Genomic DNA, 16,669 nt, shown 5'->3' on the forward strand with positions numbered 1-16,669 from the left:
GAGCACAGTACTCCAAATGGAATCTGACCAGGGTCCTATATAGCTGTAACATTACTTCCTGGCTCTTGAACTCAATCCCACGGTTGAGGATGGCCAATACACCGTATACCTTCTTAACCACACAATCAACCTGCATGGCAGCTTTGAGTGTCCTATGGTCTTGGACCCCAAGATCCCTCTGATCCTTCACACTACCAAGAGTCTTATCATTAATACGATATTCTGCCATCATATTTGACCTACCAAAATGAACCACTTCACACTTATCTGGGTTGAACTCCATCTGTCACTTCTCAGCCCAGTTTTGCAACCTATCAATGTCCCGCTGTAGCCTCTGACAGCCTAAACACGCTATCCACAACACCCCCAACCTTTGTGTCATCAGCAAATTTACTAACCCATCCCTCCATTTCCTCATTCAGGTCATTTATAAAAATCACGAAGAGAAGGGGTCCCAGATCAGATCCCTGAGGCACATCACTGGTCACTGACCTCCATGCAGAATACAACCACTCTTTCCCTTCTGTGGGCAAGCCAATGCTGGATCCACAAAGCAAGGTCCCCTTGGATCCCATGCTTACTTATTTTCTCAATAAGCCTTACATGGGGTACCTTGTCAAATGCCTTGCTGAAATCCATATACACTACATATACTGCTCTATCTTCATCAATGTGTTCAGTCACTTCCTCAAAAAATTCAATCAGGTTCGTAAGGCACGACCTGCCTTTGACAAAGCCATGCTGACTATTCCTAATTGTATTATGCCTCTCCAAATGTTCATAAATCCTGCCTCTCAGGATCTTCTCTATCAGCTTACCAACCACTGAAGTAAGACTCACTGGTCTGTAATTTCCTGGGCTATCTCTACTCCCTTTCTTGAATAAGAGATTAACATCTGCAATCCTCCAATTCTCCAGAACCTCTCCTGTCCCCATTGATGAAACAAAGATCATTGCCAGAGGATCAGCAATCTCCTCCCTCACCTCCCCCAGTAGCCTGGGGTATATCTTGTCTGGTCCCAGTGACTTATCCAACTTGATGCTTTCCAAAAGCTCCAGCACATCCTCTTTCTTAATGTCTATATGCTCAAGCTTTTCAGTTCACTGTAAGTCATCCCTATAATCACCGAGGTCCTTTTCCACAGTGAATACTGAAGTAAAGTATTCATTAAAGTACCTCTGCTATCTCCTCCGGTTCCATACACACTTTTCCACTGTCACACATCATTGGTCCTATTCTCTCATGTCTTATCCTCTTGCTCTTCACATACTTGAGGAATGCCTTGGGGTTTTCCTTAATCCTGATTGCCAAGGCCTCCTCATAGCCCCTTCTGGCTCGCCTCATTTCATTCTTCAGCTCCTTCTTGCTAGCCTTAGGGTCTTCTAGATCTCTATCATTACCTAGTTTTTTTTTACCTTTCGTAACCTTTTCTCTTCTTCTTGACAATATCTTCATGTACACCATGGTTCCTGTACCCTACCATCCTTTCCCTGTCTCATTGGAACATACCTATGCAGAACATTTGCCACATTTCTGCCGTACATTTCCCTGAGAACATCTGCTTTCAATTTATGCTTCCAAATTCCTGCCTGATAGCTTCATATTTCCCCTTACTCCAATTAAACATTTTCCTGATTTATCTTTTCCTATCCCTCTCCAATGCTATGGTAAAGGAGATAGAATTGTGATCACTATCTCCAAAATGCTCTCCCACTGAGCGACATGACACCTGACCAGGTACATTTCCCAATACCAGATCAAGTACAGCCTCTCCTCTTGTAAGCTTATCTACATACTAAGTCGGAAAACCTTTCTGAACATACCTAACAAACTCCACCCTACCTAAACCCTTTACTCTAGGGAAACACCAGTCAATATTGGGGAAATTAAAATCTCCCATCACGACAACTCTTATTATTGCATTGTTCCAGAATCTGTCTCCCTATCTGCTCCTCAGTGTCCCTGTTACTATTGAGTGGTCTATAAAAAAACACCCAGTAGAGTTATTGACCCCTTCCTGTTTCTAAATTCCACCCACAGAGACTCATTAGACAATCCCTCCATGACCTCCTCCTTTTCTGTAGCCGTGACACTATCTCTGATCAACAGTGCCATGCCCCCACCTCTTTTGCCTCCTTCCCTGTCCTTCTAAAAATCTCAAGCCTGGCACTCTAAGTAGCCATTCCTGCCCCTGAGCCATCCTAGTCTCTGTAATGGCCACAGCATCATAGCTCCAAGTACTGATCCACGCTCTAAGCTCATCCATTTTGTTCATGATACTCCTTGCATTAAAATGGACACATCTCAAGCCATCATTCTGAGCGCATCCCTTCTCTATCACCTGCCTGTCCTCCCTCTCACACTGCCTACAAGCTTCCTCTATTTGTGAGCTAACCGCCCCTTCCTCCATTTCTTCAGTTCGGTTCCCACCCCCATCAACTCTAGTTTAAACTCTCCCCAATAGCCTTAGCAAACCTCCCCGCCAGGATATTGGTCCCCCTAGGATTCAAGTGCAACCCATCCTTATTGTACAGGTCACACCTGCCCCAAAAGAGGTCCCAATGATCCAGAAATTTGAATACCTGCCTTCTGCTCCAATCCCTCAGCCACACATTTATCCTCCACCTCACTCTATTCCTATACTCTCTGTCGTGTGGCACAAGCAGTAATCCCGAGATTACTACCTTTGAGGTAACGCTTATTAGCTTCTTTCCTAACTCTCTGTAGCCTGTTTTCAGGACCTCTTTCCTTTTCCTACCCATGTCATTGGTACCAGTATGTACCATGACCTCTGGCTGTTCACCTTCTCACTCAGGATATCGTGGACATGTTGAGAAACATCGCGGACCCTGACACCTGGGAGGCAAGCTACTATCCGTGTTTCTTTCCTGAGTCCACAGAATCACCTGTCTGACCCCCTAACTATAGAGTCCCCTATCACTGCTGCCATCCTCTTCCTTTGTGGCTACTGTTGCTACTGTTGCTTCCCTCAGGAAAGTCGTCCTTCCCTCCTCCTCTCCCCCCCCCCCCCCCCGGCAACAGTACTCAAGCAGGAGTACTCATTGTTAAGGAGAACAGCCAGAGAGTTACTCTCTAGTATCTGACTCTTGCCCCTCCCTCTCGTGACCGTTACCCGCTTATCTGTCTTCTGAGAACCCGGTGTGACTATAGAGCTCCTCTCTATCACCTTCTCACTTTCCCTGACCAGACGAAGGTCATCGAGCTGCAGCTCCTGTTCCCTAACCCAGTCCCTAAGGAGCTGCAGCTCGACACACCTGGCACAGATGTGGCCATCCGGGAGGCCTGGGAGTCTCCCGGACATCCCATATCCAACACCCAATATAGAACACCGGCCTTTGCAAATACAGGTGTCCCCCGCTTTACGAACGTTTGCTTTACGCCACTTCGCTTTTACGAAAGACCTATATTAGTTCCTGTGTTCACTAACCAAAGAGGAGTTTCGCTTTTACGAAAGACCACATTAGTACCTGTGTTCACTAACCAAAGAGGAGTTTCGCTTTTACGAAAGACCTACATTAGTACCTGTGTTCACTAACCAAAGAGGAGTTTTGCTTTTACGAAAGACCTACATTAGTACCTGTGTTCACTAACCAAAGAGGAGTTTCGCTTTTACGAAAAAAGACGCCTGCTTTAAACTTGTGTTTACCCCAAGAAAGATTACCATGACCATGAAGCTTTGCGCAGGCAGGTGTGTGCGCATGCGTGTATGTGCTGATTTTTTTCTACAAATTGGTTTTGGCCAAATCTTCCCAATTCTAGTAAGTGAAACTACACTGTACATACATTATTTCTACTTTATGTAGGCTGTGTATTTATCATATCAGTCCTGCTTTTACTATATGTTAGTGTTATTTTAGGTTCTGTGTGCTATTTGGTATGATTTGGTAGGTTATTTTTTGGGTCTGGGAACACTCAAAAATTTTTCCCATATAAATTAATGGTAATTGCTTCTTCGCTTTACGCCATTTCGGCTTACAAACGGTTTCATAGGAACGCTCTACCTTCGGGTAGCGGGGGAAACCTGTAGTCCCTCAGTCACTAATTCACCCACTTGACTTTACATTCAGCCACTGAGATTCAAGATTCATACATTATCAAATAAAGTATAAATTATACAACTTTGAGATTTGTTTGCTCACAGGTAGTCACAAAGCAAGAAACCTGAAAGAACCCAATTAAAGAAAAAAAATTAAAATACATATAAAAGGTCAACACTCGATGTGCAGTTTTACTTCCATCTTGCCTCTTTCACCTCATCAATATAACATGTTTTTAACCTGCCACTACCACACAACACATGTTTTCAGCCATACTATTCAGGAAATACAAAACCATTCTTACTGACCAGCATTGGAAAATGATCCTCTTCATTGTTTGCACAGCCTGCAGTGTGCAAGTCTTCTGAGGTAAGTTGCTGTAAGTCATGTGCACACCGTACACTGTTCCGGGCCCAGCACATTAATCCTGGAGTCCACCATGTATGCAGATTATTGTTCTCTCAGTGCTTTTCCCCCCAATGTATGCAGATTATTGTTCTCTCAGTGCTTTTCCCCCCATTTCTCTTTTGCAGTCTTTCTTTCACACTGTGTTGGAAAACAGCCACATGTGTGAGACGCTAGTGGATAACAACCTGCGCGTCACCAATTGGAACCGAAAGCTGGGCTGTAAGTGCCAGTACAAGCACATTGTGGACTGGTGCGGCTGCTCACCAAACGACTTCAAGCCACAAGACTTCATAAGGCTTCAGGTAAAGAGCGTTTGGCTCCTTTGTCAGGTGGAATACTCACACTGTTCACAGGGTGTAAATGTGAAACATGGTCTGGAACATTGGTCAAAGTAGCATATGTTAACATATGTGCAATGATAATACATTTACTTTGATAATGCACTGTTGCAGGTGTGATAGTATAGCTATTCCACTTCTAAGCCAATTATACCAAGAATGTGGGTTCAGATCCCAGTGTAATAATTTAAAATACTTAAGAACCTAGAAGTAGATTCAAGCTCCAACCATATGCTATCCAGCTGTTCAGAAATGCAAGTGGTTCGGTACCCAGCTCAGCTGGTTCTGTTTCAACTGATCGCTTCAAATCCACCGGCCTCTTTCCAGCAATACCCTGAAGCTTGACTGTATCACTCGAGCATTCACTGTAAAAATCACCACGAACGTTAACTTAGCGAGACCCTTTCACATCCACATCATCAACTCACCGGAATCCTGTTACGCATTCCACAGAGTCATAGAGTTACACAGTCTGAAACAGACCCTTCAGCCCAACTCATCCATGCCAACCAAGGTGCCTACCTGAGCTAGTCTTGTTTGCCTGTGTTTAGCCCACATCCCTCTGAACCTTTTCCTTCTGTGTGTGTATCTCCCCAAACGGGTAATTGTACCTGCTTCTAACACTGGAAAATCATTGCACATAACCACCAGTCTGTGTGAAGCTGTTTCCCCTCACATCTGTTTAAAACCTTTCCCCTCTTGCCTTAAACCGATGACCTCTAGTTATAGGCTCCCCTGCCCTGGGAAAGACTTAGCATTCGTGTCGTCTGTGCCCTTTACAACCGTAATGCCCTGCTTAGGATTACTACTGCTATAATGTAAGTATTTCGATTTAGCAGTTTGTGCAAAAACAATATGTTCTGCTGGTAGAATGTTTTGGTTTTGGCTAAGGTAAGAGCCCTGCTGTTCAGCTTAGGAATGTTGTGTCAGCCAATCAGGACGGCGGGATCTGGAGAAAGTGCAAGAGGGCAAGGCGGAGAGTGATTTGTGATGGACAGTAGTCTGATCCGTGGTCTTTTTGGCGGGAGCTGCAGAGTGAGTCAGGAGGGAAGATACCACAGAAAAGAGAGTCGCCATTGCAAGAAGTGCTTTATGCAGATGAATGGCTCCAAGGAGGGGCCTCCTGAGAAAGAGCCAGTTTGTTCGAGGTGGACTTCAGGAGAAGTTCGGACGGTAGCTGGTCCTTTCACGCAGACTGTAGGTTCGGTACCATGAGTAACAGTTATACCCGGCTTTGGAAGATACGAGCTCTTAACGTTATGTACACATTTAGACTGGTTTAACTGTAACAGTGCAGAAGAACTTCGGAATCCTCATGCAAGACTCCCAAAAGATTAATTTACAGGTTGAGTATGTGATAAAGGCGTCAAATGCAATGTTGGCATTTATTTCAAGGGGAATAGAATATAAAAGCGAGATTAATGCTGAGGCTCTGTAAGACACTGGTAAGGCCTCACTTGGAGTATTGTCAACAGTTTTGGGCCCCATAACTCAAAAAGGATATGTTGTCTTTGGAGAGGAGGTTCACAAGGATGATTCCGGGAATGAAAAGAGTTAACATATGAAGTGTGTTTGGCAGCTTTGGGTCTGTACTCACTAGAATTCAGAAGAATGTGGGGAGGAGGCGGAGTCTGAATCTCATTGAAATCTACCAATATTGAAAGGACTAAATAGCGTGGATGTGGTGAGAATGTTTCCTCTCGTGGGGTATCCAGAACGTGAGGGCACAGCCTCAAAATTGAGGGGTGACCTTATAGAAGAGGTAAGGAGGAATGTTTTGAGCCAGGGAGTAGTGAATCTGTGGAATTCTCTGCCATAGACTACGCTGGAGGCCAAATCTGTGTGTATATTTAAGGCAGAAGTTGCTAGTTTCCTGATTGGTCAGGGTATCAAAGGATTGGTGAGAAGGCAGGTGTATGGGGTTGAGTGGGATCTGGGATCAGCCAAGATGGAATGGTGGAACAGACTCAATGGGCTGAATGGCCCAATTCTGCTCCTATGTCTTGGTCTTATGGTAATGGGCCCCTTTATTTATTTTTTCTTTTCTTTGTCGTAACAACTGATAAAGCTGAAATTAGTAAATATGCTTTCTTTATAATTTTATGTTGTACATGCCACCCGCTAATTGTGTATAGGCAGTATTTACACAGCATTTGCACATATCGAGGTTTCTTTAATCTCTGTTTGGTTAAACCCCAAATCATACCAACCCTAGATGTATATTGTTTGTGAAAGGTGGCCTCTTCACTGCTGAGTTACGTGGCTGTTAGCAGAGGTAGCTATCGAGCCATGTTTGGATATGAGCAGACATCCCACCCTGCAGAAACTGATTTCAGGGAGATAGCACCATCAATTTGTGGGAGACTTCCGGGAGAGGTGGGATGTCTGTATGAGCCCAGTGAGGGGCTACACAACTCTATAAAGACAACCCCTCATGCTGAACACTAAAAAATTAAGGCGCAAAGGAAATTGGGAGTCCTTGTGCAGGATTCGTTAAAGATTCATTTGCAGGTTTAGTCCGTGGTGAGGAAGGCAAATGCTATGTTAGCATTTATTTCAAGAGCACTAGAGTATAAAAGCAAGGATGTAATGTTGAGACTTTATAAATCACTGGTCAGGCCTCACTTGGAGTATTGTGAGCAGTTTGGAGCCTCTTAGAAAGGATGGGCTGAAAGTGGAGAGGGTTCAAAGGAGGATCACAAAAATGATTCTAGGATTGAATGGCTTGTCATATGAAAAGCTTTTGCTGGCTCTGGGCCTGTATTCACTGGAATTCACTGGAAGAGTGAGGGGTGATTTCATTGAAACGTATTGAATGGTGAAAGGCTTTGATAGAGTGGATGTGGAGAGGATGTTTCCTATAGTGGGAGAGTCTAAGACCAGAGGACACAGCCTGAGAATAGAGGGATGTCCTTTTAGAACAGAGATGAGGAGGAATTTCTTTAGCCAGCGGGTGGTGAATCTCTGGAATTTTTCACCACAGGCAGCTGTGGAGGCCAAGTCTTTATGTACAGTATATTTAAGGCAAAGGTTGTTAGATTCTTGATTGGTCAGAGCATGAAAGGACTTGGGAAGAAGGCAGGAGATTGGGGCTGAGGGGAAAATTGGATCAGCCATGATGAAATGGTGGAGTAGACTCGATGGGCTAGAAGGCCTAATTCTGCTCCTGGATCTGTGGTCTTGTGGCCTTCCAGTCCTTGCAATTCTTGTGACCTTTCTCTGCATCCTGCCCAGCTACCTCTTTCTTATCGTTAGATCATTAGGAATACACAGAACATTCCAAGTGCAGCATCATGATATTCCAACTCTGATGTGCTGCACCCAGTTCGATGAACTCTCTTCACTACTTTGTATGCCTGTTTTCATGGATCTTTGTACTTGTACCCCAAGGTATCTCTGTTCTACAGCATTCCCCAGGGCACTGTATTTGTCATTCCTGTCCTGGTTTTGCTTCCTAAAATCCATTATTTCCACTTCCTTAAATTAAGCTCCAACTGTCATTCCTTTGTCCAGTCTGCCAGTTGCAATGTCATACAACACAGAAGGAAGGCCTTTGACCCAACTGATCCATGCCAAGCAAAATTCCCATCTACATTCATCACATTACTCATGCTTAGCCCACTTCCCTTCCCTATCCATGTACACATTCAAGTATCTTGTAAATGTTGTTAATGTACTTGGCTTAACCACTTCCACTGGCAGCTCATTCCATATATTGACCACCCTCTGGCCGGAAAAGTTGCCTCTCAAGTTCTTATTCAATCTCTCCACCTCTCACCTTAAACCTCTGTCCCCCAGTTTTGGATTCCCAAACCATGGGAAAAAGATATTGACCCTGTGTATGCCTGTCATGATTTTATATGCCTCTAGTTGATCTTGATCCTTTTGTAACAGACAACTTCCTTCACTGTCCAATGCCATGAGCATAAAATTACAAATCACGCCAGCTATATTCTCATCCGAGTCATGAATACAGATAACAAATAGCAAGTGAGTCAGCATCAATTCCTGTGACATGTCCATTGTCACAGGCCTCCATTCTGAAAAGCAGCCCACTCCCCCACTAATAGCCTGTGCCTTTTCCCATCAAGCCAATATTATGTCCAGCAGGTTTGCTTTCCATGGGTCTCATGTGATCTCACCTTCTGGACCAGTTAAAACCTATTCCTGCTGACTGTTAAGGAAGCTGTAGGATTGAGGTTCCCAACCTTTTTTTATGTCATGGAACCCCACCATTAAGCAATATAATATTCTTACATTCTAACCATATTTTTAAAATTCTATCCATACGGCCTCACTGGATGATCCAGAAATATCTTCTTAAAGTACTGCCATGATGTGTTGGCATGAGAGGGGAACTGGCCAAGGTTAACTGGAAAGGGACAATAGCAGGAAGGACAGCAGAGCAGAAATGTATGGACTTCCTGCAAAAAATGCAGGAAGTGCAAGGCAGATATATCCCAAATTAGAAGAAATTTTTGAATGGAAGAAGGACACTACCATGGCTGACAGTGAAGTCAGAACCAAAGTAAAAGCAAAAGAGAAGGCATACAATGAAGCCAAAGCTAGTGGGAAGATGAGGATTGGGAAGCTTTTAAAAACTTACAGAAGGAAACTAAGAAGGTCATTAGGAAGGAAAAGATGAATTATGAAAGGAAGCCGGTGACTAGTATCAAAGATGATACTAAAAGCTCTTAAGTATATAAAGGGTAAAAGTTGTGGGTAGATATAGGACCAATAGAAAATGATGCTGGAGATATTGTAATGAGAGACGCAGAGATGGCAGAGGAACTGAATGCATATTTTGCTTCAGTCTTCACAGTGGAACACATCTGAAGTATACCGGACATTCAAGCGTGTCAGGGAAGTGAAGTATGTGCAGCGAAAATTATTACTGAGAAGTTGCTCAGGAAGCTTAATGATCTGAGGATGAATAAATCTCCTGGACCTGATGGAATGCACCCTTGGGTTCTGAAGGAAGTAGCTGGAGAGATTGCAGAGGCATTAACAATGATCTTTCAAGAATCGATAGATTCTGGCATTGTACCAAATGACTGGAAAATTGCAAATGTTACTCTGCTATTTAAGAAGGGTAGGAGGCAGCAGAAAGGAAACTATAGACCTGTTAGCCTGACATCAGTGGTTGGAAAGTTGTTGGAATCGATTGTTAGGAGTACCTGAGGCATATGACAAGGTAGCCCAAAGTCAGCATGGTTTCCTGAAGGAAAATCCTGCTTGACTAAGCTACTGCAATTCTTTGAGGAAATTACAAGCAGGGTAGACAAAGGAGATGCAGTAGATATGGTGTACTTGGATTTTCAGAAGACCTTTGACAAGGTGCTGCACAGGAGACTACTTTGCAAGATTAGAACCTGTGGAATTATAGGGAAGTTACTAGCTTGGCTGATTGGCAGAAAACAGAGAGTGGGAATAAAAGGATCCTATTCTGGCTGACTGCTGGTTACCACTGGAGTTCCACAGGGGTCGGTGTTGGGACCGCTACTTTTTACAATGTATGTCAATGATTTGGACTATGGGCTTAATGGATTTATAGCTAAATTTGCTGATGATACAAAGATAGATGGAGGAGCGGGTAGTATTGAGGAAACAGAGAGCCTGCAGAAAGACTTAGATAATTTAGAGGAATGGGCAAAGAAGTGGCAAATGAAATACAATGTTGGAAGGTTAACTTCCAGGTTGAGTCGGTTGTGAAGAAGGTGAATGCAATGTTGGCATTCATTTCTAGAGGTATAGAATATAAGAGCAGGGATGTGATGCTGAGGCTCTATCAGGCACTCGTGAGACCACACTTGGAGTATTGTGTGCAGTTTTGGGCTCCTTATTTTACAAAGGATATACTGACGTTGGAGGGGGTTCAGAGAAGATTTGCGAGAATGATTCCAGGAATGAAAGGGTTACCGTATGAGGAACGTCTGGCAGCTCTTGGGCTGTATGCCCTGGAGTTCAGGAGAATGAGAGGGGATCTCATAGAAACATTCCGAATATTAAAGGGCCTGAACAGATTAGATATGACAAAGTTATTTCCCATGGTAGGGGAGTCTCAGACAAGAGGACATGACTTCAGGATTGAAGGACGTCCATTCAGAGTAGAGAAGCCGAGAAATTACTTTCGTCAGAGGGTGGTAAATCTGTGGAATTTGTTGGCACAAGCTGCTGTGGAGGCCATTTAAGGCAGAGATAGATAGGTTCTTGATTAGCCAGGGCATCAAAGGGTATGGGGAGAAGGCAAGGGAGTGGGGATGACTGGAAGAATTGGATCAGCCATGATTAAATGGTGGAGCAGACTTGATGGGCTGAATGAGCTACTTCTGCTTCTATATCTTATGTCCTTCCTAATCAAAAATACAACTCCACCTCACTTGGGCCTCTCGTATCTGAAACATTGAGTTGCCAGTCCATGTTTCTGTAATAGTTACAATATCATAATCCCATGTACCAATATACTGAATTCTCTGCTTTACCCAAATACAATTTAGCCTGATACATCTTCCTTACTCCCTGTGTCCCACTGCATCTTCAGACACCAGCACAGGATTACACCAAGACTCTAAAGAGTTAAACAAAACTAGGAATTTTATTAACAAAAGAGACAAAGTAAGACAGTAGAACTTACAAGGTCTTGAGTAACTCAGTCAGGACTTCACTCAGCAAGGGTTTCGCACTGCCTCTTTAAATACAGTACAGGGCATGAAAGATTCTGTGCTTAGCAGATAAAACCCCAGATTAATTACAACGTAACAAGTAACTACTTGAATATGAGACAAAAGTCCAAGGATACTCAATTGGGCACCTGCAAAGTCTCAGAAAATTAATTGGAAGTAATTAAGGACAATTGAACCCTAATGCTAACCCTAACCCTAATGCAAATTAGAGTAGACCCAACAATAACATTAAAAAAACACAGTAGCACAACAATACAAATAATTATAATTAATACAATGCAGAGAATAACAAAAAAAACAGCAAAAAATTCAGAGCCCTCAGAATATTCTACCAATGACCCAAGGTCGTGACTCCCGGTCCTGCCAGTACTTGTTTTACCTACTATATTTGATTGACTTAACTGCTTTATTTTCCTCAATCTCCTCCAAGTACAACCCATCCCTCTTGTACAAGTCACCTCTGTCCCAGAATAAATTCCAAGGGTCGAAGAACACAATCCCTCTCTGCTGCCCCAGATTTTCAGCCTTACTTTCACCTACGCTGTCCTTCTGTTTTTAGAATATGTAGCACGTGCAACTGGGAGTAATTTGGCCAGGTCTGACATATTGCGAGCAATTGCCTGTTTGGAGGTGAGTGAGCACAAGATTTAAAATGTAGGTGGAACCTTTTGGAACTTTTTGGCAGACTGGAGTCATCTTAGGCAGTCACTTATTTGGAGGTGAGTGCACATGAGATTTAAAACATGGAAATTTTTAGTGGGCTTGAACTATTACAGTTTATTAGGCATTTGGGAAAGACCTATAAAAGCAAGTCAGGTGTAAGTGGAGCGATCATTGTTGGAGAGGACAGTTAGAGTGGAGATCTTGAGGTTTTACTTCGAGGCTTTGGCAAAAAGAGGTGAAGGGTGAGGTAAGTTTATGGTTAAGATTTTAGACCTCGCTTGAGTAGTGACAATGGGCCCAGGGTCAGTGGTATTTTTTTCTTGTCAGATGTGGGAGTTATGGAGACCTCCAGTCTCCTTGATAACTACATCTGCGTAAAGTGCATCAAGCTGCAGCTCCTTACAGACCATGTTAGGGAACTGGAGCTACATCTGGATGACCTTCAGCTCATGGGAAAATGAGGAGCTGGTAGGTAAGAACAAAGGGAGGTAGTCATTCCTCATTTGCAGGAGGCAAGTGGCTAGGTGACTGCATGCAAGGGGAAGTTCAAAGTAAATTTATTATCAAAATACATATTTGTCGCATACTGTATACTACCCTTAGATTTATTTTCTTGCAGGCATTCATAGTAAATACAATAGAATCAATGAAAAACTGCACATAAACAAAGACAAACAACCAATCTGCAAAAGACAACAAATTGCACAAATAGAAATAAACAAATAAACAAATAAATATTCAGAACATGAGTTGTAGAGTTCTTGAAAGTGAGTCCATAGATTGTGGAATTAGCTCAGTGTTGGTATGAGTGAAGTTATCCACTATGGTTCAGGAGCTGATGATTGAGGGGTAATAACTGTTCCTGAACTTGGTGGTGTGAGACCTAAGGCTCCAGAACCTCCTTCCTGATGCAGCAGTTAAAACTGAGCATGGCCTGGATGGTAGGGGTGCTCCATGATGAATACTGCTTTCCTGGGACAACGGTACTTGTCAATCTGCACAATAGCGGGGAGGGCTTTACCTGTGATGGATTGGTCTGTAACCACTACTTTTGGTAGGCTTTTCCATTCAGAGCACTGGGTTTCCATATTAGGCCATGATGCAACCAGTCAGTATACTCTCCACTGTGCATCTACAGAAGTTTGACAAAGTTTTAGATGACATACCAAATCTTCGTAAACCTTTAACAAAGTAGAGTTGTTACTATGCCTTCTTTGTAATGACAGTTCAATGTTGGACCCAGGAAAGACCCTCTCAAATGATAATTTAAATACATGCTGAATCCCTCCAGCATTTTGTGTGTGTTGTAATGTGACAGCCTGTGGTCGCCCTCTCACTCTTCAAAAACCTAAACGAACGGTGTGCACATTACTCCTTTCTTGTTCATTTTATTGTATCTTTGTTTACAGCAAATGACAAGACCAACATTTTTTGCAAGAAAGTTTGAATCAACTGTTAATCAGGAGGTCATTGACATCTTGGACTCGCATCTGTATGGCAGTTACCCTCCTGGGACAGCAGCTCTGAAAGCCTACTGGGAGAATGTCTTTGACCATGTGGACGGGCTGAGCAGTCTCACTGATGTTGCAATTACCAGCTATCTGGCTTTCTTCAAGCTGGGCCTGAGCAAACTGCAGATGGAGCAACAAGGAAGAGCCAGCCACTGCAGGTATGGAGGTACACAGTCCAATAGCTGAGCCGCGCTATCAAACACCCTACATGCATTTGGCTCCTGGCAACGAAATAAAGGAGCAAGCTACTTGTCCATGTAGCTCTAGACTGGACACTGAGAAATAATTAGGCTTCTTACTCCTGATTATTCCAGGAGCACATTCCAAGAAACTATAGTATCAAGAAAAACAATGAATGCCATAATTTTTGATGGTGGTCCCACGGTGACTACAGGACATGAACATGATTCAGTGCAATCAGTACCATCACAGATGGTTTTGTTGAGGACTTGAGTGGTTTGGAGCAGGAATTCCCATGAGTTGATGTGGAGTTTGTGTTTATTTAAGGATGTTGTGAGAAAATTGTAAAATTATTGTTTCCTTGCTGGAGATTGCTTGCCATATAATCTATTCTATGATAAAATCATTGAGTCATACAGAACAGAAAGAGGACCTTCTGTCCACTACCAACTAAAGTACCCATCTAAGCTTGTCCCATTTGCCCATATTTGGCCTACATCCTTAGAAATATAGAAAACCTACAGCACAATACAGGCCCTTCAGCCCACGATGCTGTGCCGAACATGCACTTACTTTAGAAATTACCTAGAGTTACCCATAGCCCTCTATTTTTCTAAGCTCCACGTACCTGTCCAGGAGTCTGTAAAAAGACACTACCGCATCCACTTTCACCACTGTAAGCAGTAGCCCATTCCATGCACTCACCACCCTCTGCTTAAAAAAACTTGCCCCTGACATCTCCTCTGTGCCTACTCTGAAGCACATTAAAACTGTGACCTCTCGTGTTACCCTGGGAAAAAGCCTCTGACTATCCACATGATCAATGCCTCTCATCATCTTATACAACTCTATCAGGTCACTTTTCATCCTCCGTTGATCCAAGGAGAAAAGGCCAAGTTCACTCAACATATTCTCATAAGGCATGTTCCCCAATCCAGGCAACATCCTTGTAAATCTCCTCTGCACCCTTTCTATCGTTTCCACATCCTTCCTGTAGTGAGGTGACCAGGACTGAGCACAATACTCCAAGTGGGGTCTGACCAGGGTCCTATAAAGCTGTAACATTACCTCTTGGCTCTTAAATTCAATCCCACGGCTGATGAAGGACAGTGCGCCATATACCTTCTTAAACACACAGTCAACCCGTGCAGCAGATTTGAGTGTCCTATGGACTCGGACCTCAAGATCCCTCTGATCCTTCATACTGCCAAGAGTCTTACCATTAATACGATATTCTGCCGTCATATTTGATCTACCAAAATGAACCACCTCACACTTTTCTGGGTCGAACTCCATCTGCCACTTCTCAGCCCAGTTTTGCCTCCTATCGATGTCCTGCTGTAACGTCTGACAGCCCTCCACACTATCCACAACACTCCCAACCTTTGTGTCACCAGCATATTTACTAACCCATCCCTCCACTTCTTCATCCAGGTCATTTATAAAAATCATGAAGAGGAGGGGTCCCAGTACAGATCCCTAAGGCACACAACTGGTCACCAACCTCTATGCAGAATAGGACCCATTTACAACCACTTCTGCCTTCTGTGGGCAAGCCAATTCTGGATCTATAAAGCAAGGTCCCCTTTGATCCCATGCCTCCTTACTTTCTCCATACGCCTTGCATTGGATACCTTATCAAATGCCTTGCTGAAATCCATACACACTGCATCTACTACTCTACCTTCATCAATGTGTTCAGTCACATCCTCAAAATATTCAATCAAGTTTATAAGGCACAACCTGCCTTTGACAAAGCCATGCTGAACTATTCCTAATCATACTATGCCTCTCCAAATGTTCATAAATCTCGCCTCTCAGGATCTTCTCCATCAACTTACCAACCATTAATAAGGGATCAACACCTGCAACCCTCAAATTCTCCGGAACCTCTCCCGTCCCCATTGACGACGCAAAGATCATTGCCAGATCAGCAATCTCCTCCCTTGCCTCCCACAGTAGCCTGGGGTATATCTCGTCTGGTCTTGATGACTTATCCAATTTGATGCTTTCCAAAGCTCCAGCACATCCTCTTTCTTAACGTCTATATACTCAAGCTTTTCAGTCCGCTGTAAGTCATCGCTATAATCACCAAGGTCCTTTTCCATAGTGAATACTGAGGCAAAGTACCTCCGCCATCTCCTCTGGTTCTATACGCACTTTTCCACTGTCACACTTGATTGGTCCTATTCTCTCGCGTCTTATCCTCATGGTCTTCACATACTTGACGAAAGTCTTGGGGTTTTCCTTAATCCTGCCTGCCTAGGTCTTCTCATGGCCCCTTTCCAGGTTTCATTCTTAAACTCCTTCCAACTAGCCTTAGAATTTTCTAGATCTCTATCATTACCTAGTTTTTTGACACTTTTGTAAGCTTTTCTTTTTTTCTTGACTGGATTTTCAACAGCCTTTGTACACCACAGTTCCTGTACTCTACCATTCTTTCCCTGTCTCATTGGAACATACCTATGCAGAACGTCACGCAAATATCCCCTGAACATTTGCCACATTTCTACCGTACATTTCCCTGAGAACATCTTCTCCCAATTTATACTTCCAAGTTCCTGCCTGATTGCCTCATATTTCCCCTTACTCCAATTAAGCATTTTCCTAATTTGTCTGTTCCTATCCCTCTCCAATGCTATGGTAAAGGAGATAGAATTATGATCACTCTCTCCAAATATTCTCCAACTGAGAGACCTGACACCTGACTAGGTTCATTTCCCAATACAGAACAAGTACAGCCCTCTCCTCTTGTAGGCTTATCTACATATTGTGTCAGGAGACTGTCACAAGTGCGGCACACAGGTGGACCCAAATGCATGACACA

General features: G+C 43.4%; 1 protein-coding gene across 3 annotated transcripts in view; it reads left to right on the forward strand.

Moving 5' to 3' along the window:
• xylt2 (xylosyltransferase II) overlaps nt 1-16,669 on the forward strand; it is a 312,882-nt gene that overhangs the window by 259,976 nt on the left and 36,237 nt on the right. For all 3 annotated transcript variants that reach the window (XM_072242003.1, XM_072242005.1, XM_072242004.1), the window contains 2 exons: nt 4,593-4,769; nt 13,561-13,820. In XM_072242003.1, the coding sequence (XP_072098104.1) occupies nt 4,593-4,769; nt 13,561-13,820 (437 nt within the window). The remainder of the gene's footprint in view (nt 1-4,592; nt 4,770-13,560; nt 13,821-16,669) is intronic.

Source organism: Mobula birostris, chromosome 24 (genome assembly GCF_030028105.1).
Source record: "Mobula birostris isolate sMobBir1 chromosome 24, sMobBir1.hap1, whole genome shotgun sequence".
In the NCBI taxonomy this organism is placed as follows: domain Eukaryota; kingdom Metazoa; phylum Chordata; class Chondrichthyes; order Myliobatiformes; family Myliobatidae; genus Mobula; species Mobula birostris.